The sequence below is a fragment of the Larimichthys crocea genome, chromosome VI (assembly GCF_000972845.2).
Source record: "Larimichthys crocea isolate SSNF chromosome VI, L_crocea_2.0, whole genome shotgun sequence".
NCBI lineage: Eukaryota > Metazoa > Chordata > Actinopteri > Sciaenidae > Larimichthys > Larimichthys crocea.
The window spans coordinates 17,657,318-17,684,705 of NC_040016.1; the positions used below are offsets into that span (position 1 = coordinate 17,657,318).

The 27,388-nt window shown below is 42.8% G+C and overlaps 1 protein-coding gene across 4 annotated transcripts in view; it reads right to left on the reverse strand.

The window, feature by feature from the left end:
* LOC104931270 (inositol 1,4,5-trisphosphate receptor type 1) overlaps window positions 1–27,388 on the reverse strand; it is a 66,932-nt gene that overhangs the window by 21,818 nt on the left and 17,726 nt on the right. Inside the window, exons 7-43 of one of the 4 annotated variants that reach the window (XM_027279462.1) lie at window positions 26,883–26,981; window positions 26,271–26,354; window positions 25,582–25,728; window positions 25,267–25,362; window positions 25,069–25,110; window positions 23,987–24,141; window positions 22,783–22,882; window positions 22,205–22,365; window positions 21,975–22,116; window positions 21,618–21,776; window positions 20,874–21,046; window positions 20,533–20,652; window positions 18,905–19,099; window positions 18,501–18,752; window positions 18,271–18,412; window positions 18,035–18,188; window positions 17,757–17,947; window positions 17,529–17,661; window positions 17,389–17,443; window positions 17,134–17,299; window positions 16,780–16,953; window positions 16,617–16,691; window positions 16,366–16,503; window positions 16,148–16,273; window positions 15,822–16,022; window positions 15,483–15,734; window positions 15,164–15,289; window positions 14,933–15,061; window positions 13,917–13,943; window positions 13,476–13,596; window positions 13,190–13,374; window positions 12,950–13,098; window positions 12,741–12,852; window positions 12,044–12,079; window positions 7,300–7,347; window positions 5,712–5,844; window positions 3,553–3,740 (exon numbers count right to left, since the gene is read on the reverse strand). In XM_027279462.1, the coding sequence (XP_027135263.1) occupies window positions 3,553–3,740; window positions 5,712–5,844; window positions 7,300–7,347; window positions 12,044–12,079; window positions 12,741–12,852; window positions 12,950–13,098; window positions 13,190–13,374; window positions 13,476–13,596; window positions 13,917–13,943; window positions 14,933–15,061; window positions 15,164–15,289; window positions 15,483–15,734; window positions 15,822–16,022; window positions 16,148–16,273; window positions 16,366–16,503; window positions 16,617–16,691; window positions 16,780–16,953; window positions 17,134–17,299; window positions 17,389–17,443; window positions 17,529–17,661; window positions 17,757–17,947; window positions 18,035–18,188; window positions 18,271–18,412; window positions 18,501–18,752; window positions 18,905–19,099; window positions 20,533–20,652; window positions 20,874–21,046; window positions 21,618–21,776; window positions 21,975–22,116; window positions 22,205–22,365; window positions 22,783–22,882; window positions 23,987–24,141; window positions 25,069–25,110; window positions 25,267–25,362; window positions 25,582–25,728; window positions 26,271–26,354; window positions 26,883–26,981 (4,986 nt within the window). The remainder of the gene's footprint in view (window positions 1–3,552; window positions 3,741–5,711; window positions 5,845–7,299; window positions 7,348–12,043; window positions 12,080–12,740; window positions 12,853–12,949; window positions 13,099–13,189; window positions 13,375–13,475; window positions 13,597–13,916; window positions 13,944–14,932; window positions 15,062–15,163; window positions 15,290–15,482; window positions 15,735–15,821; window positions 16,023–16,147; window positions 16,274–16,365; window positions 16,504–16,616; window positions 16,692–16,779; window positions 16,954–17,133; window positions 17,300–17,388; window positions 17,444–17,528; window positions 17,662–17,756; window positions 17,948–18,034; window positions 18,189–18,270; window positions 18,413–18,500; window positions 18,753–18,904; window positions 19,100–20,532; window positions 20,653–20,873; window positions 21,047–21,617; window positions 21,777–21,974; window positions 22,117–22,204; window positions 22,366–22,782; window positions 22,883–23,986; window positions 24,142–25,068; window positions 25,111–25,266; window positions 25,363–25,581; window positions 25,729–26,270; window positions 26,355–26,882; window positions 26,982–27,388) is intronic. The other 3 variants (XM_027279463.1, XM_027279464.1, XM_027279465.1) reach the window with 3 other exon arrangements.

Consider the following 27,388-nt stretch of genomic DNA (forward strand, 5'->3'; position numbering starts at 1 on the left):
GTACACACTCTGCCAGCGCACACACACACACTTAGGGACCGAGGAGATAGCAGCGTGGAGGGGAGGGGAGCTGCCGAGCAAGGCCATCACATAATAAACAACTCGATGACAGAGTGGAGAGAGAGAGAGGGGGGATTAGCTGCAGCACTGGCAACCCACTAACAGCTCACAACTCACAGCATGCCTGAGGAGGGATGTGTGTGTGTGTGATGGGGGGGGCAGTGATGGTCATACCAGTCTGTGTCTGCTCACATAACTCCGTCCTCCCTAAAGCGTGGGCCCGCAGGGGAGGGGAGGTGAGGAAGGGGTGAGAAAAAGCAGGACGGGGAGGGTGAGGCGTGAGGCCCAGGATAACACACATCGATTGGACCGGAGTAAGCAGAGAGAAGAGCACTCACCATCACCCCCCTCCCTCTCCCCACCGCCCTTTACCATTACATAACTTGCACAGACGCACGCACACACACACACACACACTCTCGTACAGTATAAGCACACGCAAGCCGTGGCACGCATACGCTATTACGCCCACTGACTTTTACACTCACAAAAAGTAGGTCAGCTGTCTCCAGCATAGGCACATGCCAATTTCAAGTGGACACACCCACCATCCAGCATTCTCTCTGAATCTCTGCAACTGCCAACTTTATTCTTATGCAATCGCGTTCATTTTCCACCGCCTATCGTTTTTATTAATGTCGTAGTGCTCGAAGAGGATATCCCAGGTTAAAAGATTCAAGTTGCAGCGTGCGGTTGAGCTCACGGTGCATGGCTGACAGGAACAGCACCATGCCGCCAGGGTTATTTCATCCTATGGATCAGTGTTAGCAGAGCTATTACATTTCACCTTGTCAGAGGAGGTACTTTGTTTGATTGACGGTGGCTGGGAGGTGAATGTATTGCTCATGTAAGATTTATTAATTATACTGTCCGCAAGCGAAAGTTTTCACCTGCAGACCGAAACAGACAGACAGTTTTATAAAACAGACAGTTTCTAAGAACCGAGCAGACTTCAGTGGATGGAGTGAGTCACTGAAACAAAGAAAAAGGCCGCGCGCGAAGACGAACACCGCAGCAAAACTTTCATTTTATGATTTCCTTAGAAATGTATGTGTGATTGCCTCTCGCAATGAGTCAGTCAAGCGAAAACCCAAACTTTCATGGGTAACCACGCCTGCTGCCTCTGTAGTGTTTTGATGCTGGTCCTTACGCACCCGGTAACAAAATCTGTGCTGCCATATCAAGAAACCATCTGTGTTTTGATAGCACTTGAAAAGCAAGGACGAAGAGTGGCACGATGGTAGGGAATGACGTTATGGATGAAGTAACACATGGTGGTCAAGGAGAGGATGGAGTGGTAGTAACAGGGAAGGGATGAAGAGAGAGAAAGAGAGAGAGAGAGGAGACGGACGAGGATCTCAGGGGCCCCCCTGTAGTGTTGGGTAAACACAGAGCCCGTCTGTATCCATGGAGACAAACCCTGAGAGGAATGAGACGAGAGGAGTAGGATGAGGTGGGGGCGGACAACACTGAAAAACAAGGTCATAGCGCTTTCCCTTCTCTCCTTCCGTTCCGCCACTTGGCATCAACAAAGGGATGTTATGTAACAGCTATTTATACTCACGCTCCCTTTCCCTCTCGCCCGCCCTCTCATGTCAGGCAGCACCACATGCAAACCAAACGAAACTGCAGCTCAGCTCTCCTCCAAGACCTTTTCCTCCTGTCCTTTACCTCCTCCTATTTTCCCCCCTCAAATTAGCCTCCCTTGTCTTTTGAACCACCTGAAAGAGAGCGCGTGCACCACATTGTTTGGTTTTTTTTTTTGTGCAACACCAGTCAAACGCACCTTGCAACAGGATAGTTTTGGACAGAAAACAGAACAGCATGCACGTTACACGCCAGATGGCTGACGAGTGAAATGTCACAAGTCGCCGTGTCACAACATAATTTACAGCTGTCTGAGCCGGGCTTGCATGGCTGTCGCAGAAGAGCTGGAATGTGACGGAAATAAAAAAAAGAGGGGAGGGGTGAGGAGCCGACAAGAACTAGAAAGCATCGAAATGCACCGACTGTAAAATCCTGGGACGTCTACGCATGAGCTTGTGCATGAGAGCAGAAAGAGAGTGTGTGCGAGTAAGCGTGCAAGCCACCCAGAGTTTTTTCTGTGTGGTTTATTTCTGTGCGCTATGTAGGTCAGGAGTAAATAGTTAACTCTGGTACGTGAGAACAAGATATCCACAACCCAACAGGTGCTCCGCTTGGCATGTCAAATAAAGACACAGACAAAAGTCGGCTAGTATTCTCCTCCTTGGTGTGCTTTCTTTTAGAGAACAGAGAGCAGAAGTGGCTTTTTTTTTTTATTTCTCTCATGGTGACGCTCCACAAGTTTGTGGAAAAGGTGTGCCTGGATTGGTCAATTCAAACTTTAAGCTGAAGATTCCTGATGACGATGTTTTAGGAAATTCTCCAGGAACTCAAAGAACACAAATATTTGTACTATGCGGTGCATTTCGAGCACTGCATAGAGTAGTGTCTCCCCTCCCCACCGAACTCCCTTTTTCAGAACAAACTTTGGTGAGAGGAGCTCCGGTTTCTCTTCAATCCCCTCTGTGTCCCCCATCCCATCCCCCGTCCCTCCGCCCTCTCTCCCCACTGCCCCAGTTCCGGAGGCCCAGCATGACCCAGTTTGGGCCGACAAGAGAGCGCGAGGGAGCTGGGGAGAGAGAGAGAGGCTGGAATGTTTTGAAGGCTGAGACATTCCTCATTGTTCATTCACACAGGCCTTATGTAACACAGATGGATCACGTGATGTAGCTCTGCAGCAGCCGTGGGAAGCCAAAGCTTTATCTCTGCCACAGTGGTGGTTACACAACAACACGCAGGCAGACAGACAGACAGACAGATCAACAGACAGACAGACAGACAGACAGACAGGGGGATGTGAAAAAGATGAGCAGGAAGCGACAGACAGACAGACAGACAGACAGACAGACAGGCAGACAGGGGTTAGAGCAGCTCAGGTTAATGCAAATGTTCATTTACACTGCCTAATGCACACACAAGACCAAGTCCAAAGTAATCTAAACGTTTGATCGTATACCTTTACAATATACTCTAATATATACTCTGCTTTTCTCTTATCTACTACTGACATCATTAGCAGCTGGCCGAGGCTTTGAGCCAAATGATTTAGTGCTAGATACGAGGCAGAGGAGGGCCGCCTTTGTAATGTACATGTGCAGCTATATTGGCACACTGACCCACATATTGCAGATCCTCTAGTAATGAAAACATCCATGTTCTATTCACTCATCAAACTGTAGCAGATCATTTACAGATGCACCGCGGGATAAGCTGAGCTCTTTTACACTGATAAGAGCTCATGAAATTAAAAACACTCCCGATCAGTTCTAATAGGTAAGTAGGTTAGTAGGTAAATGTATATATATATATTTTTTTTTAACAAAAAGATTCAGACATGCTGTGACAGCCGAGTTGTTCGCCAGCAGGATACGCCCTCAGTTTCCATGTTTGTATTTTGGGTTAACTGACCTGTATGGTGGTGTTTCCACCTTCCAGTAATGCGATAGCCAGCAAGATGCTTTCTTGGAAGACTCGGTCGCTGGTGGTGTTCATGATGAGGTCAATGACCAGGTCAGAGGCTCCCTCTTTGTCTAGGTGACACTGCACCTCTGCCAGGCTCATTTCCCCTCGACTCAGCCCCCCAGGGCCCCCTAATGCTGCAAGACAGAGCACAGTGTGACAGGCCACATTAGTATAATATGTACATATAAAGGTTTTAAATCAGAAGCTAAACTGTTCATTTGACAGCAAATTAAGTCTCACATGGCCAGTAGTAATTTAGTGATTTTACAATATCTTCAATTGTAATATCCTGGTACATGTATTTATCAACGTACATTATTTTAGCATACCTCCTGATCTTAGGCAGTTTTATTTAAATTGTATGAAAAGAGATTGATAGATGGACACTTACTACTTACTTACTGATCCCAAGGGAAATTCAAGCATCCAGTAGCAGCATACATTAAACAGACATTAAAGTTAACCTGTAGCACAGTATCCATACATTAAAATTAACTTATTAGATCAATCTAAAATTTAATTAACCCTGCGCAAAGAAATCAAGTATGTGCAGAGAAATTTAATCTGTGCTGAGAAGTTAAACATTTGCGGATATGTGATGACTGTATTATGATTCTGTAATCAAAACTATTTTAAAATTATATGTTAGTTTCACAAATGTTTTGAATCCTCAAGTCTATTTATTTTATATTATATGGGATTATTAAAGTATTTCTGATTCTGAATTATATATATATTATATAATATATAAATATATATATATATATATATATATATATATATATATATATATATATATTATATATATTACATATATATATATACACTAAACTGCAACACTTGATATTACAACTGAAACTAAGGGTATGTTTTATAATACGATTCCTTTGATCATACAGGACGGACATCCAGGTTAACATTAAAGACTATTTTATTGTTATTATTATTATTTTTCGGGCACATACTGTACAAGCATGCAAAGCTACTACTTACTGCAATGCTAACCCTGCACTAACCAGTCCAACTGTACAGTATGGGTTGAGTAATTCATTGTACACAACTTTGCTTGCACGTCCCCCTGCTGAGGCCTCAGCTTCAGCGTGCATATGGAATTCTCAGCCTGGCTCTTGTTTCTGCAACAGGTGCAAAGGCTGTTTTTCACAGGAAGTAGCAGCCCGTCCCCCTAGCAACAGCGAAAAGTCGATCACACAGGGGAGGGGTACACTTCCTGTTGTCTGGAAGTTTGCCAACACCTTGGTGCACATGGGAGAGATGGTGAACCGGGAACCAGGGTGATTCTCTCCTGAGTTTTCTTTTTCGAGTTCAGTTACAAACAAAACATCTGGGCAACTCATCACAGTTGTGTAACACACACACACACACGATATTCAAAAATGGTAGTATCACACCCATGTTTACACTGAATGTTAAAATACTGCTGTGTGCGCCACAGCAGATGACACCCGTTCTTGTTAATAGGTCAACACGCAAGCACTGAATTTATATGAAAAACACACAGCACATAGCATTGGCAGCAAATATGTCCTGGAAAATCTATATGCTGATAAAAATATTACATCAGAACCAATAACTCAAACAGAGGGAGAAACACTGCACAGAGATTTATTGCTTCAGTATTTTGACTGCAGATAGTAACACAATGACCACGTTATCAGGTCGGTGATAAGAGTGTCGTGCTCTGTGTGCTCAAAGGGCAGCTCACAGCACAGCTCTGGCGCTGATAACCAGCTTCAGGGCCAGTCAGATAGAGTCCCAGACTTATATAACAGTACAGAGAGAACCTTGCTTTACTACGGCTACGATGGCAGAAAACATTTTGGCTATGCAACAGGAAAAAGGCTTTATCTCGACTTTGCCGCCTGATAGTAGCCGTAGTCATTACAAGGCAGCAAAGTCATGCTTCTCTTTGGCAGTGGCCTTTTGGTTTATGCTCCTCACAGGAACACCAGCTCAATTAGAAATGTTGAAAATGTTTTCATGGACTCGTATGCTGCAATTTAACCGCACTCTTCACTCTAAAGAACCAGTTAATACTGGTGTTTAAAAAAAAAAAGAAAAAAGAGTGACAACAGTCAAAGTCCCACCTGATTGGCTTTTGCCGGGTCCTACCGGACTGAGGGGGCCATTGCTGAATGACGTCAAGCTGTCCCTACGCCCACCACTTCGATGAAAGTTGCCATAGTAACGGTTCACCAGAATCTGTCTCAGTGCCTCGCCCTACGAGAGGTGGAAAAAAAAAAGGAAAAAATGTAATGTCATGATGTCAGAGGAGATGTTGTATAACATGAGCCCCCTGAGTGTTACATCGTGTCTTTTAGATGCGCATTAAGACGCCAAAAACGCACCCACGGACTTGACAGAATGATAGCCTACCTGCCATTATGACCACGCTCTGTAATCCATTAGTTGTGGAGCGAATACAAAACTTTTCATTCTAAATATTGAATTTAAAAAGGATTCCTAAATTCCCATGCAAGGAAAGAAACTTACAGTCACAACTTTAAAAAAAGTTTGTGTCATTTACCACCCACACGTCCGACACTGTTTTGGTAATCTTCAGCAGCAGTGACCCTGTGTAGTGACAATGTGAGGTCCTGGTTTTCACTTAGACAGACCTGGGGCCAGCTCTCCCACACTGTGACTCATCCACCGTTGAAGCAGTCAGCAGCACGACTTTGCCGTTGTTATGGCAACTGCAGCACATAGCTACCTGACAGACCTCCCATGGGATAAAATGAAGGAAATGAAAGAGAGGTTGATTTTTGTGTGTGTGTGTGTGTGCGTGCGTGATTATGTGCAAATCATTGTCGATTGTGGGTGGTCCTTGATAGACGACATGGGCATTATGTAAGCTCCGCTGCCATAGTTATGCTCTGCAGGTCAACGTTAGTTTATGTAGGAGGTGTGAGGAACACTATTCTCATCTCTTATTGGCAGGAAATTAATCAACTGTATTTATTGTTTGTGAAAGTATGAACAGTCATAGTCATAAGATTATTCCCTCATTGGGGAATAATACCCATTAGCCAAATCCTTGTCATGCCCTTCCTGAACGTCATCGTGTTGGCACAAACCTGGTGTGTCAAGGATTAGCAATTTAGTGAAACTATGACAGCATCATGCTGGTACCTCACCTGATGTCTCTTTAGAGCAATCCAGACAGAAAGTTATCCTTGATGAACTTTAACTAATTTACCAAAATGAAGTTAGTGAGTAATAAAAAAAGATCGGGTGAAATTACTACCCACCTGAAACAGATGCAGCGCTGTGATTAATATGATGAGGACTCCTTATTGGGGATATTTAATCAACTGCTAAACAGCCATGGAGCATACTCGCTTGCTAAACAATGTTCTTCTCCTGGAGATGCTAATTATATATTAATGACTCCGATCATTATTGTTATTCTGGAATATTAAAATGAAAGCTTGCCTCTTAAATGGAAAAACACCTGAGGCTCTGTAAAGTCAAGTTAGAGAAAAAAAACGGTGGAATAAAATATGTTATAAAAAGTTATTGAAATTTTCTTTTCTCCCTTCGGTTAAACCTCAGTTAGTTTGTGACTGAGTGGTTAGGTGTTACGGAAAGCAGTGAAGAAGTTATAGAAGAAAAAATTAAATATGAATCTCTGAGTTTTGAAGTTAAGCTGCCATGCTGCTTGTGAGTACCTACCCTCTTCTGGTCCTCCAACAGCTTCTCAGGCTGGTTCTGATCCAGCTGCTGGGTGCAGTGAGGAGTGTGAGCACAGTGGTCCGATAGATACAAACACAGGGTTAGTATTCATTCAGTACAGATTTAGGAAATTGTCAGGTTAATAACCAGAGCATGTACATATTCAGCTGTTTTTTAAGTGGCCATGCAAAGATCTGCCTGCTTTGAATTGCCATGCGTTTTCTTGTTATGTTAGAAAGCAGAGAAGCAATATGGGTGTGAAAGATTGAGAGAGCTGAGACGGGAGACGTGCACAGCTAGGCTTGCTCTGTCAAAAAAGGTAATTTCAGCATTTCTAAAAAAGCTAATTAATTAACATGTCGACTCTTGATTGTTTAATCTGTATTTCTTGGCCATTCTCAAGAAAGAGAACAAGCCTCATTCCCTAAAATGTAAAACTATTCTCTTAATATTCAAAGACAATTCAAAAAGAAAAAGCTGAAATCACACTGAAACAGTCACTCCAAGTCAGAGATGAATAAACACAGAGTGAGAGATTCTCACTATGTGTGAGCACGATGAAATACACACTAAGATCTGTAGTTTTCCTTCGTTTTCTAATAATAATCTAGATTAGATGCCGTTTTGCAGTACCTCTATGCACAGTATGTGTTCACTGAGGAGAAGAGAAACTGGTAAAAGCCAACGATTTACATAAATTGTGATGCGAAAAAAAAGACGCACTAGGAAGGGCAGGCGAGGGGAGAGGAGAGGACTGATGGGGTTAGAGTTACATAATCAGTCCAAAAAGGAACCAGGCCACTAAACCAGTGACACAGAGCTGCTTACAGTGGCCATCTGTCACCAAAAACACAGAGGGCAAGAGATAAAGCAAGTGAAAGACAGAGAGGATGAAAGAGAGAGAGAGAGACAAATACACTTTGATTTACAAGGTTTGACAGTTGAACTAATCTCTCCGTCAGTCAGTGTCAAGAGAGTGATGTACAGTTTGCTCCTCCAGAGCAGAGCAGAGCCACGGCATGGTTTGTAGATAAACTATTCTGGAGGAAGGCAACACGTTTCTGGTGCTGCTGGTGGAAAGCTCGGTCTAACATCTTGTTTATCAGCGTTGAGATCAATACACGATTCACATCCTTTCATGCACATACAATGCTGGCAGCATCTGCATAGGTTTATGTTCCTGCACTCATTTCCTTCAATTTGCCACTAATCTGCGCATCGCAAAAAGGTGCCATCTTGCAGGTGGATAGAGGAGACAAGAAAGAACAACAATATATGAATCAGAGACAAACTGAGGCTGCAAATGCCACTTGGACATTACAGTACAAACTAAAGTACACTCTGGACATTGCTTCTGTAGCAAGGCTAACCTTGGATCAATAATAATAACAATACTGCATAACTTATCTCTGAAGAATCAAACAAATCTACGCAGTTCCCTGCCCCAACACAAAACATTTCCTCCTCTCCAAACTCAAAATCTTGCGTGTATTTCTAAAACTTTATTAAAAACAAGGCCGCTTGATTCAGCCTAGATTTTTTGAAGCCATGAAAGAAATTTTTAAAAATTCAAAAATGTAATCAATTTTAGAGTTAGATGGCCACTGATGAAAGAGATGAGAGAGAGAGAGAGAGACAGAGAGAGAGAGTTTGTTTGTCGGTGTGTGGGTGGGTAAAAGTATAGTGAGGCAGAACGAGAAAGTGAAAGTGACAGACATAGACACAGTCTGAAAGTGGAGAGGGAAAACACAGAATATACTCACATAAATGCCTCGGAACACGCAGAATGCAAATGATGACATTTCGCCATTATTTCAAAGCGACACTATTAAAATATCTTGTGCTCTGAACTCGACACGGCTGATTTTATGTTATTAGTATTGCTCAAAAGTTTATGACTTGTCAGTCTCGGATTTTAAATGTAAAAGACTTTAAAGTAACTTGTTACATGCGCAGAAATTGATTTCATAGTGGGGCAGAGTTCAGCAGCAGGTCGGGGGGGGGAGACACACTTTGTACTAACACGCTGCAACATCTTCCACACATCTGTGGACATCAGCCTCACTGTCACCACATCAAAACCACACACCAATATGCTGATCGGAGTAGATATGTGGAGCTAATCTTCCTGAGTCTGACCATAGACACCACAGAGTAACCCCTCACAGCTGCCACATCCGCCCCAACAAAAGTGCATTCCACCAAACTGGAAACTCCCCGGGGCAAACCCCTGACTAGTCTCCTCTCAGTTCAACAATATAGAAAATATTGTGCGCGCGCACACACACACACACACACACACACACACACACAGGCAATTCTACTTTATGTTTAGGTGTTTTTTTTTTATGAAAGTGCGTAAATAAACATGTCTTTGCATGCTAGGACTGAGTCATGTTTAAACCGGTGGTGAATGACATGAAGGCTGGGGTTTACCACTCGGCTGCTCGTTATGTGCAGACAGAAAGCAGGCTAAATTAAAAAGACGGTGCTCTGTCATTTTCATTGGAACTGACCTACTTCTATACCAAAAACTGTAAAATTAATTTTACACTCTTGGCCAGAGTGGGCAAAGCACTGCTGCGAGTGTGGGAGAAAATGTGTTGGGTAGATTAAAAAGTGAGCCGGATGCTATCTTAAAATTGAAAAGAAGATTTTTTTTTTTTTTCTCCCCTCTGAATCCATCCAAGCTTGCCAAGGGAAGAAACAGGCAGGCGAAGGGGATGAAACATGACTTGCTTCCAACATGGAGGGCTTGCATAACTGCTTTGGATAGACCACACACACACGGACACACACACACACGGCCAGGTGAAGAGGGGAGCCTGGGAGTAAACACTACAGCACTGCATGCGTATCCTGAACTCCTCTGGCTCTTATATAAGGCAGCCAAAGAGCAATGGATTTAGCTGATAATCACCTCCCTGACATTTAGCAACACTGTGGTATGCACATGTGGGGAGGTCAAAAATACATGTCCTGCAGTCTCCATTAAAAACAACAAAAAAAAGAAGGTAGGTGATGATAACTTATGCAGAATACCTCACGGCATAAACCTCATGCGACACATTTAACACGACACTCTCACTCCGTTCTCTCCCTTATACTATGCTATCCTGCTTTAGTCAACAACAAAAAAAAAAAAGGGCAACGGCCCGAGACGCACATTCATATCACGCCTACACAAACACTCACACACTCACGGCCAACTTCATTTAGTTTACACAGAGTGGGTGTGTGTTTGCATCCCTGTGAAAGGGTGCGAGTGGAAGTGAGGGGGGGGTTATTTGAGGAATTGTGTCACAATGATTTAATGGGTCAAAAAAAGAAGAGGTGAAAAGAAATATGATGGTTTCCACTCAGCAGCCATTCTTACATCAGAGCTGCTTTCTGAGTGTGCAGACAGACAAGAGATACAACATTTAACAGGTGTGTGCAGGGATCATCTCTCTCACCCTCCCCCCCTCGTCTCTAACCCCCGACCAACACACACACACACAAACACAAACAGGTGTACACACAACGGCTCCTCCACACTTTTATTGGCAATTACTGCTGAAGGTCACACATCAGTGGAGGGGCTGTGTTCCAGGAAAAAAAAAAAAAAAAAAACCCTGGTTCTTATGTAACCTCAGCCCAGAGTTGGCAGGGGCCCAGGAATCGTGCAGCTCCCAAGCAAGGAAAACTAGGACACAGCCTCAATGACTGCCACAGCCCCACACATTCATTAATGCACACGCACACACACACGTACAAGCACGCACACGGTCACAGTGCCCCCTATTGCCGCCTAAAGGAGAGACAGGGTGGGGGGGGGAACACCCAGGCAGAAAGATCAACATTGACAGAGACAATAAAACACACAAGTGCACACACACACGCACACACACACACACACACACACACACACACACACACACACACACACACACACACACACACACACGAAAAGAAAAATGGAGGGAAGTAAGTGATCTGGCATTTATGGCTTTACTATCTCCACCTTTGCTTTTTGTATAACCTGATGCAGACATGAAATGCTCACCTATACTATTGAGAGCTTGCTAATGTTTCTAAAGTTTTAAAAAAATATTTTTTTCTTGCATTTGTGTTTATTGTTTTGTTTTTTGCTGCATTGCTTATTTTATGCACCTCTTATTTACTTTTTTTTATTTATTTCTAATTAGTGTAATCCTGCAGCCTCGTGACCTCCCTCGGGTTCATGCTGTTTTAAAAAGGGTAAAATAACACCTGATATCAGTATTAAATTGGAATTAATGTAAAAATATATATAGTAAATATGTCCCAATGTGACTTTTACTTGACTGCTGATTACACTGGCAGAAAGTAGGGCATGTGAATGACCAGAGTGGGCAGTTTGCCCAGCCAGAGAGTAACTCACCTCAGAAAGTGGAATAACACAACTCTGTCGAGCGCCGTTAACCACCACACTCATCTCCCCACAGTATCTCTCTCTCTCTCTCTCTCTTTCTTTCCCACCGTTTTCAGTTGATCTACACACCGGTTTATGGCAGACAGTGCAGCAGGTGTGTAGGACAGAGTCAGCCTACTACTATGTTACCAGCTGCGCCTACGGTAGAGCCTCAGCCTAACTACAGCGCACAAGCCACAGCAGCTGCTGCTACAGTAACAGTTACAGAACAACTACTAGGTGTTTACACGGACATGACACACAACATCTCAGGGAAACAAGGGCATGGAGAGAAAGAAAAAGAGAAACAACCTTAGGCATATCCATCTCATCATCAAAGGCCCTGAGCTGAAAGAGAACAGAGGGTTTAAGGCGGTTAGACAACAACACAGGAGGAAACTAGAAGCTGAGGTTAATTGTACAGCGTGACACGTTCGTTAAGTGAGTTAGGACTGTGTGCAGCACTGACAAAATAGTATTTATGAATGGAAATTACCCACAGTGAGCAGAATTAGGACAGTCTCATGCCGTGGTGAGCGTGACTGAAAGCATTTGTGAGACGGGACCAGTCCTGACTTATTGACCTTATTGACTGCAGAGAAAGGAACAGGCTAATTCTATTCAAAATAAGGGTACGCTTGTCAGTTGGTGTGTCAAATGTGTGATGTATCAAAACGTATTTTATATATATCTTATTTCTTATTTAGCTCCTTTTGTTTTATAGACTTTGCAACTGATGTTTTGATCATTTTTGTGTTTCAGTGTCAAGTGTTGAAGATTGGTCTGGTATGGTGTGGATAAAATAAAAGTCTAAATAAAGCAGAGGCGTTTTCATCTATAGTTTCTAAGAACTTCTTTCTCTGGATAGAAAAAGAACAAAATCAAAAGGACAAACTTTCAGATTGTATTCTAAAACTGTATGCATGTATGCATAATATAAGTATATGCACATACATGTCATCACGAAGTATATAACCCCATTTCTGTGCTCGGCAGCAGCTCGTCCTACCTTCTCCCCATAACCACGATCTTTTGTCATCATCTCTCGCAGTGTTTGCAGAACTTTGATGCACAGTCTCTCCTCGTTTTCCTCCAGCAGCTGCTTGGTATGTTTGATCAGTCTGCACACATACGTCGTTTCATAAGTCTCAACAAAACACACTCACTCATACGTTAATCATAAATTATCTGAAGGACGTATATATTCTCACGGCTTACTTGCATATAAAACCTCCACTCTCACACTTCTTGCGTGAGTCTGTATTTTCAGGAAATAGAAGCTCGGGTCGATGCAGCACGTCCACCAGAACTGACAACTCAGCCTGGACTAGCGGGCGCAGACGGTCCTCGAGAGCTGACACAATGTCCTGCGGTCCAGACAAAGGAAGATCCTTACTTGCTTGAATGATTTGGCACACATATACTGTAAGTCAGCACAAACACGCAGAAATAACGTACCTGCAGCCTCTCAATGATGTTCCTGTAGTCCCGTGAAGCGGTCACCACGGAGTCTCTGCAGGCAGCGTTGCGAGCAGAAAGTCTCCAGCTCATGGCTGTCTTCTGGACAATGTTGTTGGATTTCACAAACAGGTTGTTCACCTGGTTGTCCAGGTCCACGGGGATGGCTATCGCTCTGCCTTTGGCTTTCGGGGACACACAAACACAAAGACACAGTAACTCTAATAATAGTAAGGGCTTGTAAAACAGAAGTTGCTGTGAGTGTTGAGATGGATCTTGATCTTACCAACATCGGAGAGCACCTTGATACAGTTCTCAACAGAGCCCTTCTGCACTGGGATCAACCAGTTACAATGGTAGACCCTGAACACTGCCTGCAACAGCTGGACAAAGACTGGTTGCCTGGTCTGAGGAGAAGATACAATGGGGAAAAAAAGTAGAGGGGCTGTAGTTCATCATATTTATCGAACTGGACAAACTTTCTAGTATCACACCGTAGCTGTTGACAGCACCTGTGTTTAGAACAGTATCCTGACTCAGTAGTGGTTTGTTATTTTTCCAAGAGCCCCATCAATCCCTGAGCAGACATATCACCAACCCCAGCCCAGTGAAAAACATTTCTCACACATACAGAAATAACAAGATAAAGAATCTTCTCTTGCACCCAACAAGAATCTTTAACACCCAACTGTGTGTTTTCCCTGCTGAACTGAATTACAACAAATACCTGAAATATTTTCCCCAACAGAGAGGCCTGCAGCAAGAGGATAGAAGCAGTGAAGAAGTCAAATATGCACAGAAATGTTGAACTTGAGGACGCCAACAATCACGAAATAACCACTCACTTTGTAACGCTGGAGGATTAGCTCTACGGGATCATGACTAACATACTGCTGATTAACACATACAAACGGGAAGGTTACTCACACCGCAGTGACGTCAATTAGAAGAATGAAACTCTCAGATTTTCCTTGGAAACACTAATTATTTGCCACTCAAGGAAGCACTTAATGTGCAGTGGATGGTTTGGTTCTAATCGAAAAGTCTTGATTTGAAAGAGGGGAGTCAGACTAGTTCAAACTACACTAGACATATTCTGTCTGTACTTACATTCTTTCTGATGGCGACCTACAGCACGACACGTACAGGACATTAATAGACTGGTGGTAAGCCGGTATTAACATCTCAACCATCTACCATCTATCTCATGTTACTGCATCTTTCTTTCTCCTAGATTATCTAACGCCTATATAATGGCGGTCGTGTAAAGAAAAGAAAGATGAGCTTGTTAGAAGAGAGTGCACGGGACGTTTATTATAGACATCCCATAGGAGAGCATGACACGACTGAGACAAAGTTCACAGGAACAGATTTACAGCTGCTTTTTATCGACATGCAACTCTGACGTTCCCGCAGCTGTTGCTGATCAAACCTGCTTTACTTAGATAAACGACCAATTCATCCTGGTTTCATTCAAAATATATTTTAAGGGTGTCGGTTTGCTCAGTTGGTAGAGCACCCGCCCTCAGCTCAGTCATGCTGCAAGTCATTCCCCTATCTATCTCTCTCTCTATCCCTACATTCATGTCACTCTTCAGCTGTATCGGTCCAAGAAAGCTTAAAAAGGCAAAATTCATTTGGAGCGACATGTGATTATTTTTTCCCCATTCATACAGCACTTTAAAGCTACTGTATGTATGTTGAATGATGAGTGAACTATTAGGATAGTTGATGGGTAAATACCTGCAGGCTGGTGCTCTGGTCAGAGAATGGGGAGCTGAAGAAAGTCGTCACAATGCTCATCACCGTCTCCGTTACATAGCGCTCCAGAACTGTGTCTGCATGTTTGCGGTCACTTGTATTGTTGCACACCTGGAATCGTGAAATATAAATAAAAGAAATTGCTTGTATTTTTTTTTCCAGTTAAGTATAATTAAGTCCAAGTTGTCATTAGAGGTGCCAGCTGTTCCTTACTCTGCAAATGTCAACCAGGAAGTTCTCAAATAGTTTCCACATGTGGTTGGACGTGTAGATCTCCTTCATTTCTACCTCGGTGTCCACATAGCAGTGGTTCAAGAAGTTGATATAGGCGATCTTCACCTGAAAGATTAAGGTTTATGTAAAAATGTGGTGCCAGTCAAGGACGGCTGGCAGTCGAATACAACAGTGTAGTGATAATAGAAGGAGAATGTGTTAAGGGTGGGAAACTTCAAACAATCCAACATTATTGCACAAAACTCCTCAAATATACAGAGTCTGCTCCATAACTGCTTCTGTTCAAGGCTCATCTCACCTCAGGGATGCAGTCCTCATGGGTCACCACCCGCACGATGTCATCCAGCGGTAACAGGGAGTTACACTTGATCTCCGTGTAGACATTCTTGCCCTCTGTGCAGACAGCCAGGAGCTCTACTAAGTGTATGTGGTACATCAGAGGACTGTTCTCATCCATGCGGTCCCGCTCCGATCGCATCATCTGGACCAGCGTCTGGAAGGATGCTCGGTCATTATAGAAGACCAGAACGTCTTCGCCGGCATTCACCAGCTGTTGGAAGAAACAAATATACATGATCAGGACATAAAAAAACACTTTAGCACAGTTCGAATTAGAAATGTGGTAACGAAGCACGACCTCTGCCATGACGATGTCCTGACACTTCTTGATGAATTTATTCTCCGCTTTGACAATGGTCTGAAGGAACTTGAGGTACTGCACGTTGCGGCCGTGCGTTTCGATGCAGTGGACAAAGTGCTGAACAACGCGCTCGTTGATCTCACTGCACAGTTGGAAGTTGTTCATGAAGATATGCTGCATGGTGACGGCTTCTAAAATCTGGGCAAAGTAATAAAAAAAGAAGAGCACTGAATCGAAATGATGTCGTTTAAAGTCAAGATCAGTAATTGTCATTAATAACATTGTGGGTATCGAGTGAGCCACCATCTGGCATCGTTGCTTACCCCCGGGTTGAGGAAAAGGTTGATGTGCTTGTGCAGCAGCGCTTGGTTCTGTTGGTTTCCTGCACAGAAATTCTGCAGAAACTGATGGGCTAGCTTCATAATATCCTGCATACGCAAATCTTCTCCCTGGAAGGGGAAAAAAAAACGGCTTATGTGAAGCTTTGCCGCACTTTTCTAAAACAAAAACATTGCACATTTCACAATAAGGCTCTTGTTACCTTCTCGTAGGGGATTTGCAAGAGCTCCAGGACAACGGCGTGGGCCCCCATGTTCCTCAGCAGCCTCTGTTGCTGTTTCTTGCTCTTCCTACCTGACAGACCTTCCTGGACACACAGCTTGCTGAGCCGCAGCAGAATCTGATCAGAGCAGACAGAAGAGAAAGAAAGAAAACAGGGGGGTTGGGTATACAGAAAACAGTCTGTAGGGGAAATAAGAGCTTGTTAACCACATTTAGAAGTAAAATAATTACCTCCTTTACCACCCTGTAGTTGTAACTGCTGGTACTTTCTGCTTTCTTTGGTTTGTCTGTGCCGCCTGAATCCCCCTAGAGAATACACCAGAAACAATGAATCAGAGAAAAAGATACTTCTAGTGGCTTTTCAGTGTTTTTTGAAGTTAAATATATACTGTACCTTTTTATGCTCTGGCTCAGTGGAGAGCCCCTCTCCTCCGTCCATGCCCTCATCTGGTCCCTGCCTCTTGTACACCCAGAGCTCAGACTTCTCTACGATAGAGCGCAGCTGGTCGAGGTCCGATTTGATTTGCTTGTAATTTTCCACATCTTGGCTGGTGACTAGCAGCTGGACCTGGGAATATATACTGATAATGTTACGATACAAAAGGAGAGAGCAGAGCAAAACTGGAACAGCAAGATGATGCTGATTCCACAATCAAATAAAGGCATACATACATAAAATTTGACTTGAACTGGTATGATTTTCATTGCTTCGGTAGATCAGATGTGTTTAGATGAGTTGTTAGGGTACCTGTTTAAAAGCCTGCAAGACCTCCTGCCTTTGACTGAAGTGTCTAAAGAGCAGGTGGAGGGCTTTGGACACCAGAGGAGGATAGTCATGCATGGTTAAGTGCAGCAGAACCCTCAAGAAGGTACGGCCACCGTGTTCATCCAGATCCAGCGGGGTGTTCTCTTCACTGGGTACAAACAGAACACACACTCCACATGAAAACACAACCTCTTTCTGTGTATTTTGTGACTCTTTCTTCCTTGACGCCGGGATTACCTTCCACCAAATATCCCCTCTGCCTGCTCTTCTATGTGCTCAAAATCCAAAGCTCCTGGGATTAAAAACAGAAAATTGTAAACCGACAAAATCCATTTCACGGTCCCACACATTTGTGTAAAATGCAGCCATAAGTTAACCTGGCATATTGTTCGGTCCTTCCACTGCTCCGGTTACTGATAATTCACTCTGGGAGTTACTTTCATCAAACTCCCTCTTGAATATAGACAGCAGACATGAAATCCTGTAGTCCAGGCGCACATTCAAGATGAACTATAGGGCAGAAAGGTGATATGTATACTGAATATACTAATATGCTTTATGTATTGTATGTCTGCACATGTATTGAAGTGTTGCATGTTTTTCACCTGCAGGATCTCAATGATCTTGAGCTTGGTGTCCATAACCAGTATGTCCTGTTTCTCAGGTTCAGTCTGGGTCTTGACCGTGTCTCCATCTGTGTTGTTGGTTAAAGTTGCGGGAAGGAAGCCCCCTCCTCTCAGGACTACTTGGGACATCAGCTCTCCTACACCATGAATGGACCTCATGACGTTACTGCCTGGAAACGAGCACACGCACAAATGTCAACTTCATGTCCATGAGATTTTTTTGGGGTCCTCCATGGAGCATCACATATTATTCATACCTTTACTCTCATCTTCTTTTTCCATCTTGTTGTAAGGGAAAATGGTGCTCACATGGACACAGTCTAGAATAGCCAGCAGGATCTTGGTTAGTCTCAGCAGGTCACTGAAGTTGTAGAAGCCAAAATAAATCAAGTTCCTGGCCAGATTCACCACCTAAACACGGAAGATTAGGTTTATTAAAATTGGTCAAAAATGTGACTACTGTGACACGTGAGTGTGAATTTGACCGAGTTACCTCAAAGGTGAGCTTGTTCTTCTCTTTATCTGCAAAAGGGAAGCTCTGACAGACCACATCTCTCAGGTAGTTCTCAACAAACTCCATAGTCTGAGAGAATCGCTCCTTAATTTCATCTTTAGATGTCCCATCATTGTCATAACTACAATAAGACAACAAAAAAAGTTACAATAAAAAAAAGTGGCTCTCGACATGAGATATATTCTACGATGAACAATCCATGTACTCACTCGTCAATGGCGATCTCTGAGGGGATCTCAGACCAGAGTCGAGCGTATTTGACAGGTGTAACCTGCTCCTGAGGATCACGATCCACATGCATGTGCAGCATCATGCGGCAGAAAGAAGCTCGCAGATCATAGGGCAGGTCTTCATCGGACATGCATCGCAAGATCAAGTCCACATCCAGCTGGCCGGAGATCTTGTTGATTGCCAAGTACTGACGGTCCAAACACATCCTTGCAAACAGGTTCAACTGGTACCTGTAGCGGTAAATACACGCAATCAACATCAACATTTGAAACCCCCAACCCTAAGTTGTTTTACCTTCCCATGTGACCCAAACTATTACAGTCATTAGGGACTAGTATCTCTTTAAACCCAGACAAATCACATAGCAATAAAATGCAGCTACCTGTAATAACTGATCACCTCCTGGTCCTCCTTCTGCCCCTCCTTGGCATCCTGGGCCAGCTCCCTGATGCTTTTACTGCGGATCTCTTTATTGCTGTCTTTCCAGAACAACCACACCTCCTCCTCGTCCTCTTCTGACTCCACAGAGTTCTCCCCAAGAGGTGCACCCTCGATCTCAAATCTCGACAACACAAGTCTGCAGAGAGGGAGAAGGATTAGTGACGAGTGCCCACAACACGAGTCAACTACTCAACTACAACTACGAGTAGTTGACTCGTTGACTTTTTCGCCGATTAATGCGGCCCACAACGGTGAGAGGACCCCAACAAATTATAGATCAAAACGTGCGTTTTCATCCCGAATCCAATGCTATTAATTCGCAAGATTCTCGAGAAAAATTTCTCATAGGAATGAATGGGAAAGCCAGAAAAAAAAATTAATTCGGGAGACATTTTCAACAATAAACTGCTCTGGCATACTTCCACCGCAAGACCTCATTTAACTTTAAAAAGGTAGGTACTCTTGCCTTCTCTTCAGGGATTCTCACTCACATTCGTCTGCTAAAGCTGTCAGCCTTATAGTTTTGGTATAACGCACAAAGATGCGCAAGCAACACCCATCCACAGCCCCATAGACTGCCATGTTAAAAAGGCAGGAACATTTCTGGAGGAAAGCAAAAGTAACACTTCTTTGAATCGCTCTAAAGGTCAGGTTTCTTCATTAATTGACACAAAATAACTATGTAGACGTTCAGGAAGGGCTCAGGATGCTCCCAGTGATTTCGGTTCAATGATTGGAAATACGGTTTGGCCAGAAATCCTTCCTGTTCGAGGGGTGGCCTCAGCATTTTCTCTCTCTCTCTGTCAGGTGCAGTAACTGCTCTGCTGATTAGGTCCTGGTTGCTTGGCAACCTCAAGCCTGTCTGAAGGAGGAAAGGGGGGAGGGGCCAGCAGGCAGAAGCCCAGTGGCGGCCATTTTAACAGTTACTGGCACTTCATTTGAACTCGTCTGTCTAAAATGACAGAGACAGCAGAGCAGCTAGCACGTTAGCACTAGCTGTAAAGACATGCTAATTGATAACATTAGCAACCAGTGGTAAAATTAGTGCTAATGCTAATTGCTAGCACGTAAGCGCTAGCAATTAGCATTAGCCACAAAGAATTAAATACATGCTAATTGCTAACATGCTAATGCTAACATGCTAAGATCCCCGGCAACAGCCCACTCGTCACTCTCAAAATTTCTGCGGGAATTTTCTAGTTTATTTTTTTTATTTTGTTGAATGCTAACGGGAAGAAACGAGTAAGAATTTGTGACACGATGAACAAAAGCATTAAGATTACAACACAGTGACTGACAATGTAATTACTGTTACCCTTAAGCAGTGAAAAGGGATGGGACAAGCCTAGTAAACACCTCTGCTCAGCTATCAAGACATAACTTAGACAGACTTAACTTCTCTTCAGCACAACTTTGGAATAAATATACATTTATTTTAAAGCTGTTGAGAGCAGATTGTTTGTGAATTCAATTTCACCCAGTGGCTCTGTAGATATCACATACAGTACATTGGCATTATGAGGAGGAGAAGACAGAAATAAATAGATGTAGAGGGTGAGGACCACTCACTTAGTTTCTATGAGGATGTCTGCATTAGCTGGATCCAGCACTGCGTTACAGATGAGCTCCTGCGTCACAGGGATGGACTTATTCATTGACACACACAAGTCTGACAGGTAGTCCAGGAACCTGGACGCACGCACACAAACACAAGATATACAAAATCACCCATGATGCTTTATAAGATTTAAGATCACCACAGGCACCAGAGATACGTCAGCCTGTAAAAGGATAGGATATATAAATGGATATAAAAATGCTTATTAACATGCAAAACCATTTCATCTTTGATTCTTGATTTTTACCCAGACCACTGCGTTCATGGTGCACAGAGACAGTGGGACACAAACCTGGGCTCACGGTTCTTGCGGACAAGGCTAACAAAGGTGTCGATCTCTGCAGCAGTGATGTGTTTCTCCAGCAGCTTGCGGTTGTTATGGAGCAGAGCTGTGATTGTGTCCTCAGCCAGGACATCATAACCAATCTGTTTCTGCATGAAGCGAAACTGTTTGGCTATATACTCCTGCGGGGGGAGAAAAAAAACAGATAAACAGTCTGAGTGTACACGAACCAATACAAAGAAGGCACAGACAGCTTTGTGAAAACAGCGGCATTATTAACCGAGCCCCTTTATCTTTATCTTAAACCTTGTTATGTCTATATCCATTACTTACACTGACTGATAGAGGCCATCTGGGCACAGAAAAACAGAGCATGTTCACAAAGATCAGACTGCCTCCTTATTCAACATAATTAAATGACACCTCTAACAACCACACTGTAATGTGTTTAAGAGAAATTGACTGTTCTTAGAAAACGGGAATGTTGTATTTCACATTTACTAGCATTTATAGGATGAGCTCGTCTGTGCTTTTGTGTACTCGTACGAACAGAAAATTTGATAAAGGAGCTTGGCAGGTGATGCAAAGTGTACAGGGTATTAAATTACACATTTCAGATTAGAGGCATTTTTTTTGCTTTGTTAATTATCAAATCAGAGTTCCTACAGAGCAAAGAGGCTTCCACTTTACCACCACCTACAGTGGCACATACACCCACAGCGCTGGTGCTCATACAGGCCTGGCAAAGCGTACCTGGTTTTTGCGGTAGTCTTGCTGAGAGTGACGCAAAACCCGATAACACAGGCGGCAGATGTGTCTGAAGGGGGCATGACGCTGGTCGGCAAGCTCCTCCAGTCGCAGCATGGGTCCGTCCCCACTGTCTGTGAACGGAGCCTGCAGCAGCTTGAAGATCTGAGTAAAAGGGATACGGTTGTGACAATTGTAACCATGCTGAACGTAAAGCCAGAACAACATGCTGATACAAATAGACGGTTTGACAACCATGCCACTTTGAGTTATGACAAAAGAGTGTTATAGAGGTTCAAAGAAGTTCATGTTTAAGTCATCTAAAGAGTCCAAAATGTTACATTCAGTGTATTACGGCATTACCTGCTTGAGAATATTCTGTTCCCTCATGAGTTTCTGTCGTTCTCTGTTGGGTTTGTTGACCATGATCTCTAGAACATCTTGTCCATTGTTGGGAATATCCACCACAAAGAAGACCAGATCCTCCAGAAGCTTGGTGACCGCCCTAACACACAAAGCATTAACACGCGGTTAGCTTTTGTATCATGCAGACAAATTCACAATCTGAAACCACTGTGCATGTTATACTATACCTCCTCTCATTCTGTGTGATGGTGCCCTTTTCCAGCTTTCCAGCAATAGAGGCCAGCACTTTACTGGCATCATTGGCAAAGTCAAGGTCTCTCACTTCAGCCGGGGAGACGGGCACAATGGCAAAAGCTTCTTTGTCCTCTTTCAGCGCCGAGGTGCCAATCTTGAATCAGAAAAGACATGTACAACTTCTCATCTATCTGGGAAATGTGCATTATTTTGGAATATTTAGTATTTAGTACTCTTTGATTCTTACTCAGAATACTGAAACAGAAACCAATAGTGAAAACTACAGTTATAATAATGTCTCTAATGTATCTAATGAAAAGACATGTTCAGGGCAATATTCAGTTCTATAACTAATACAATAGAAGGAAGAAGAAGGTTGCACAGAAACTCTTTCAGCTGACAATAGTTTAGATTTTTATCTCTAGTGAGCCCTAGGTGACTCATAAAAAAATCACAAAAACTGAGACAGTTTCACATCAGCATCATTGTACAGAGTCTAGTCGTGACAAAAGCCGAGACAGTTTACTGACCATATAATGTTACATATTAGTGCACATGAGTGATCACTCACACGCAGCATGACAGGTTTCTCCTCCTCCTTGTCGATCGGTTGGTTGGTGCTGTGAACCCACGTGTTTGTGCATAGGTGTCTGAGGCGCACATACGAGTTCCTGAAAGCACATTTTTTTTTATGATTGCATGTTAATTTCTGGAACACAAATAATATGTGGGCAATTAAATGGGATATTAGTACATAAATAAAATATGATAAACTGACCTCTAGGGTGGCCTTCCAGTGGAGGAAATAGGATGCAAGGCCAGAATAGTATTATTTCTAATCCATATATATAATCCAATGAATTCTTACAAGTTATTTTAACAGTGTTGGGAGCAGAGACAAGTTCATTACCAAAGAAAGAGTAAAGCCTTAGCAAATAGATCACCCTATCAGTGAGTTTTCTCATTTCAGTCATATTTCTGTGAAGATAATGAAGAATCTGATGCTGTGCATGTGAGGTTAAGTTCATGAAAACACAAAAGATAGATTGTATTTTAGTGCTGGACTAGTGTTCCAGCTTTAGAGGATAAATTAAAGTCGTACCCCTCTTAAAGGTAACTGTGTCAAAGTCAAAAATATGTTGCTCGCAGTGTGAACCGTGACTGTCGAATATCTGCGGGCAATATCGCAATTTTTCAAATGACACTGCAGAGTTTTATACAAAATAATTTGAACGCGTTGCCTCAGCACTGATGACCTTACAATAACACTTCAAGCAAGACCTACGTGCTCACGTAAACACTTCACACCCAGATACAGCGGCTTCCTCTTTCTTGAGCTTTTCTAGTGAAACTAGACAGACTGAATTTCTAGTGAAAATGAGCGAGCTGAAAACACGCATGTTTCGAAATCCATCGCAACCATGAACAAGCATAAACATGTGTGGTCACACAAAAATAAGGTTCAGGCCGTCCTCTCTCTAAACTGTATCGGTATGTTTTTTTTTTATCTGCGTAAACATTATTGTGAATAACAGTAAGTCATGCACTATTTTCCATTAACGAGCAGCGACACACGCATACTTTTTCCATCATTTATGGTTTTGCAATCACATTAAGGTGACTTAATATACAGTGGAAGTCCCCCACGTGTAATGTGTTTACTTTTCGGTGGAAAGAGTGACTGAGCCGGATGGCCTGCATTCACTCTCTCTCTGTAACACAGGCCTGAGCAGGTCTGAAACTCACCACCATCTTGACGTTATGGCCTTTCTTACCTGGGTACCAGCGAGTCTCCCCCTCTTAATGTTGTGGGGTCAAGCTCAAATATGGAAGAGATATCATTCCCATCAGGTACAGACACCAGGGTGTACATGACTTTGTCCTGGGCGTTTCTCAAACGGGCCCGTAAGGCTTCCTGCTCCGAGTCCAGCTGCAGAGACGAGCCAAAAGGGTTATTGATTATAGAGAATGATTAGAAACTGCTTACATAACAAGAAACGGCACGTAGATTCTCACTTTGAGCATCTGACACTATTTAACACGTGTGTGTGAAGGTCAACAAAAGCTTTTTAGTAAAAAAAAAGGTTAACTATTGATGTGAAAAGACTTCTTGGAACTGACTGAAGATAGTGAAAACTAAACGCAATGCATGAGGAAATTAGTGCACAAAGTCCCTTTTCTTCAGAAGACCAACTACTTTTTTCACCGTTTGTAAGTTTTTCCAATAAAATGTCACAGTCTTCAGTCAATAGGCCAATAATGGGTGCCAGAAAAAAAGCCTCATGTCCCAAAGACTTCATCAAATAAGGCAGCACTTTAAATAGATTTTGAGATGAAGCACAGTTAAGTAAATATGTTGGTTTATTGAGCAGAATACTTTTTTTTTTTTTTTTTTTTTCTTTACTGCTGAAGCGAGGCAGGAAACTGAGGTAGACTGTGGACTGGTTTTACTTGTCCCTGCCTGGTCAGCAGATGTGAACAGCTTCATGTTCACAGTAACAGCTTGTTCCAAAGAACTAAAAGCGCAGATACAGAAAGATGCATTCACAGTGAAAGGCTGCCATCTGCTGGTGACTGAAGAGTAATACCATCTCACTGTGCAAAAAAAAAAAAAAAAAAGATTCAGCCATCTAAATAAAATTAGTAGCCAGAGTCAGATGAGTTTCCTCTGGTAACATTGTGTGAAAGACACATATTGTTACTATGGTTACTTTTGATTTATTTTATTTTCAACAGCTTGAAGTGTCCTGATAACACTGTATCATTTTAATACATGCCAGCTAATCAGAAGAAAGTATTTTCTTAGTGATTGCTGGCATAGTAATGTTCTTTCAGTCTTTCAGTGTGGCTCACTTACTGAGCGGGACTCCACGCACTCTTCTTCATACTCTGGATTAACCTGCAAAAATGCAAAGTGAAGAAGAACAGATCTTAAATTTTGTTTCAAATTGTATTTTCCTAGTCTCATAAAGGCTGCTTTACATTTTTGAATAATGCAAATTAAAGCACAGAAATATATCAATGCACACACAGTGTGTGTGTGTGGTCTACTGACCTCTGCAGCCAGGTAGTGTCCAGTGGCCAGGTGTTTGAACCTGAACAGGCTGTTCCAGTAGCCTGCCCCTCCCCGACACGGATCGTGCTGCACAACCTGAAACCAGAGATCACACATTAGTTACTATTTCACCAATTCATGTTGCATGCTGAATTACCCGACACGCTGTGCAGTAAATGCAGGGAAACATATTCACAGTCTTCCATACAAAAAGGTTTAACTTTATATTGACTGCTGCCATACAGAGATCCACCACACCTCACTACATTTTATTAACAGCTTACGTGCCAAAACCAACTCTAAAAATATCCTCACCTCTATCTCCCATAAGGCTTTGCTGCTGGTTGCCGAGGTAGCCGACTGCCGTCCAGTAGTGCGGAGGAAAACGTATTGTTTTTTTCTGTGGTCATCACACGTGAGGAACTTCTCCTGCTCCGCGTGAAATAACCGTACCACATCGCCCTGGAGAACGGGAGATCATTTGCTACTGTTAGAAATATTCAGCTTAAACTTGAAACAAACTCATCGCATGTTTCAGAATCCACAAGAAGCTCATAGAACAAAACAAGAAGATGGTCCAATTAATATTTACGAATATGTAAGATCTCTGTGGATCCTATTTGCGATCAATGACACCAGTTTTGCTGGTTCATATGTCCCAAGCAAACAAATTGCTTTAATATATTCACATTTTTTTTAGATATTTTGGAGAGACGCTTTGGCTCAACCTACTGTAGTCAGAGATATTTTTGGTGTTAAAGTCCCAAATACAGAACCAATAAAATATAATCTCATAGTTTGTATGCTGCGGATTTATAATCTGGACTGGACAATAAACAAAGCTCCAATAAGGGACATTATACACCTCTTGTAAAAAAGTGACAGAATGAAACCTTTCAGTTTTTTGCACTAGATAGAAATGTGTTTAGTGCCAAAATTCCTACAAAAAAAAAGGTTTAAACATAAAGTATGTCTGTTTTTCTGGTAACTACTGTGAGACAAACCCCTTTTAAGATGATCTCCTGATTGTCGCTCCATTTCATGAACAAGACGATCTTCCAGCTGGTGTTACAGTTGACCGAGTTCACCTGAAAAACAAACAATCAAGAGTTTGACGTGACTTTAGATTTAAATCTACTGACAGTATCAACAGCGGAAAAGGTTAAAGTGATAGTTTAGTGTTCAGAGGAATTTAACTTCTTACTGAGAATAAGACAAAATCACGGCAACAACAACACTGCAAAGGTTAACGGGATAGTTCACTTTTGGTAAAAAAAACTTCACAACTGCCTCAAAACTGCACAACCCCATTGAGCTATCTTTGTGTTTCTGTAAGACGCTTAAATCAAATAACAGACGTAATGTTGTTAAGTAACTCAGAGCCGTATAGTGTCGAGAGAGAAAACTGCCTTTCAAATGCTGCTGTAGTCTAGCCTGTGTATGACTCTGCTATATATGGAGGACAGGAAAACAATCCCGTAGTGTTTCACATCAGCCAGTTAATAACCAAGCAGCCATTCTTAGAAAAAAAGAAGCTATAATTAGATTCTACACAGTCAATGCTCCCACACAAACATCTGAAGGGGGGGAGATGTGTTGCAGCAGCTCATCCAAACCTCATTGCATCCTGGATTATCCACGAGCTGGTGTGTGCTGGCATGGAGCGGTTGACCAGCGTTCACCGGGTTAAGGACCACTTTGTCCCCGATCACCACCTGCAATCACACACACAAAACAAAATGCGTTACAACAATAAACCAAAAAGAGGTTACACAGGACTCCAGGGACAGGATTTGAATTGGAGCTCTAAAGATAGTGGAGATAGTTGTGGATTTCAGAGAGAACTCAGCCCCTCATCATCCTGTGTGACTCCCAGGTCAACACTGTGGAGTCCTTCCACTTCGTGGGCACCATCATCACCCACTAGGACCTCTAGTGGGAGCAGAACATCACCAAGAAGAGGATGTACTTCCTGCAGCAGCTGAAGAACTTCAACCTGCCAAAGTTATTGATGGTGTACTTCTCCATCACTATCCTCACCTCCTCCGTAACCATCTGCTACACTGCTGCCACTGCCAAGGAGAAGGGCAGACTGCGGCAAATCACTGGCTCCACTCAAAGT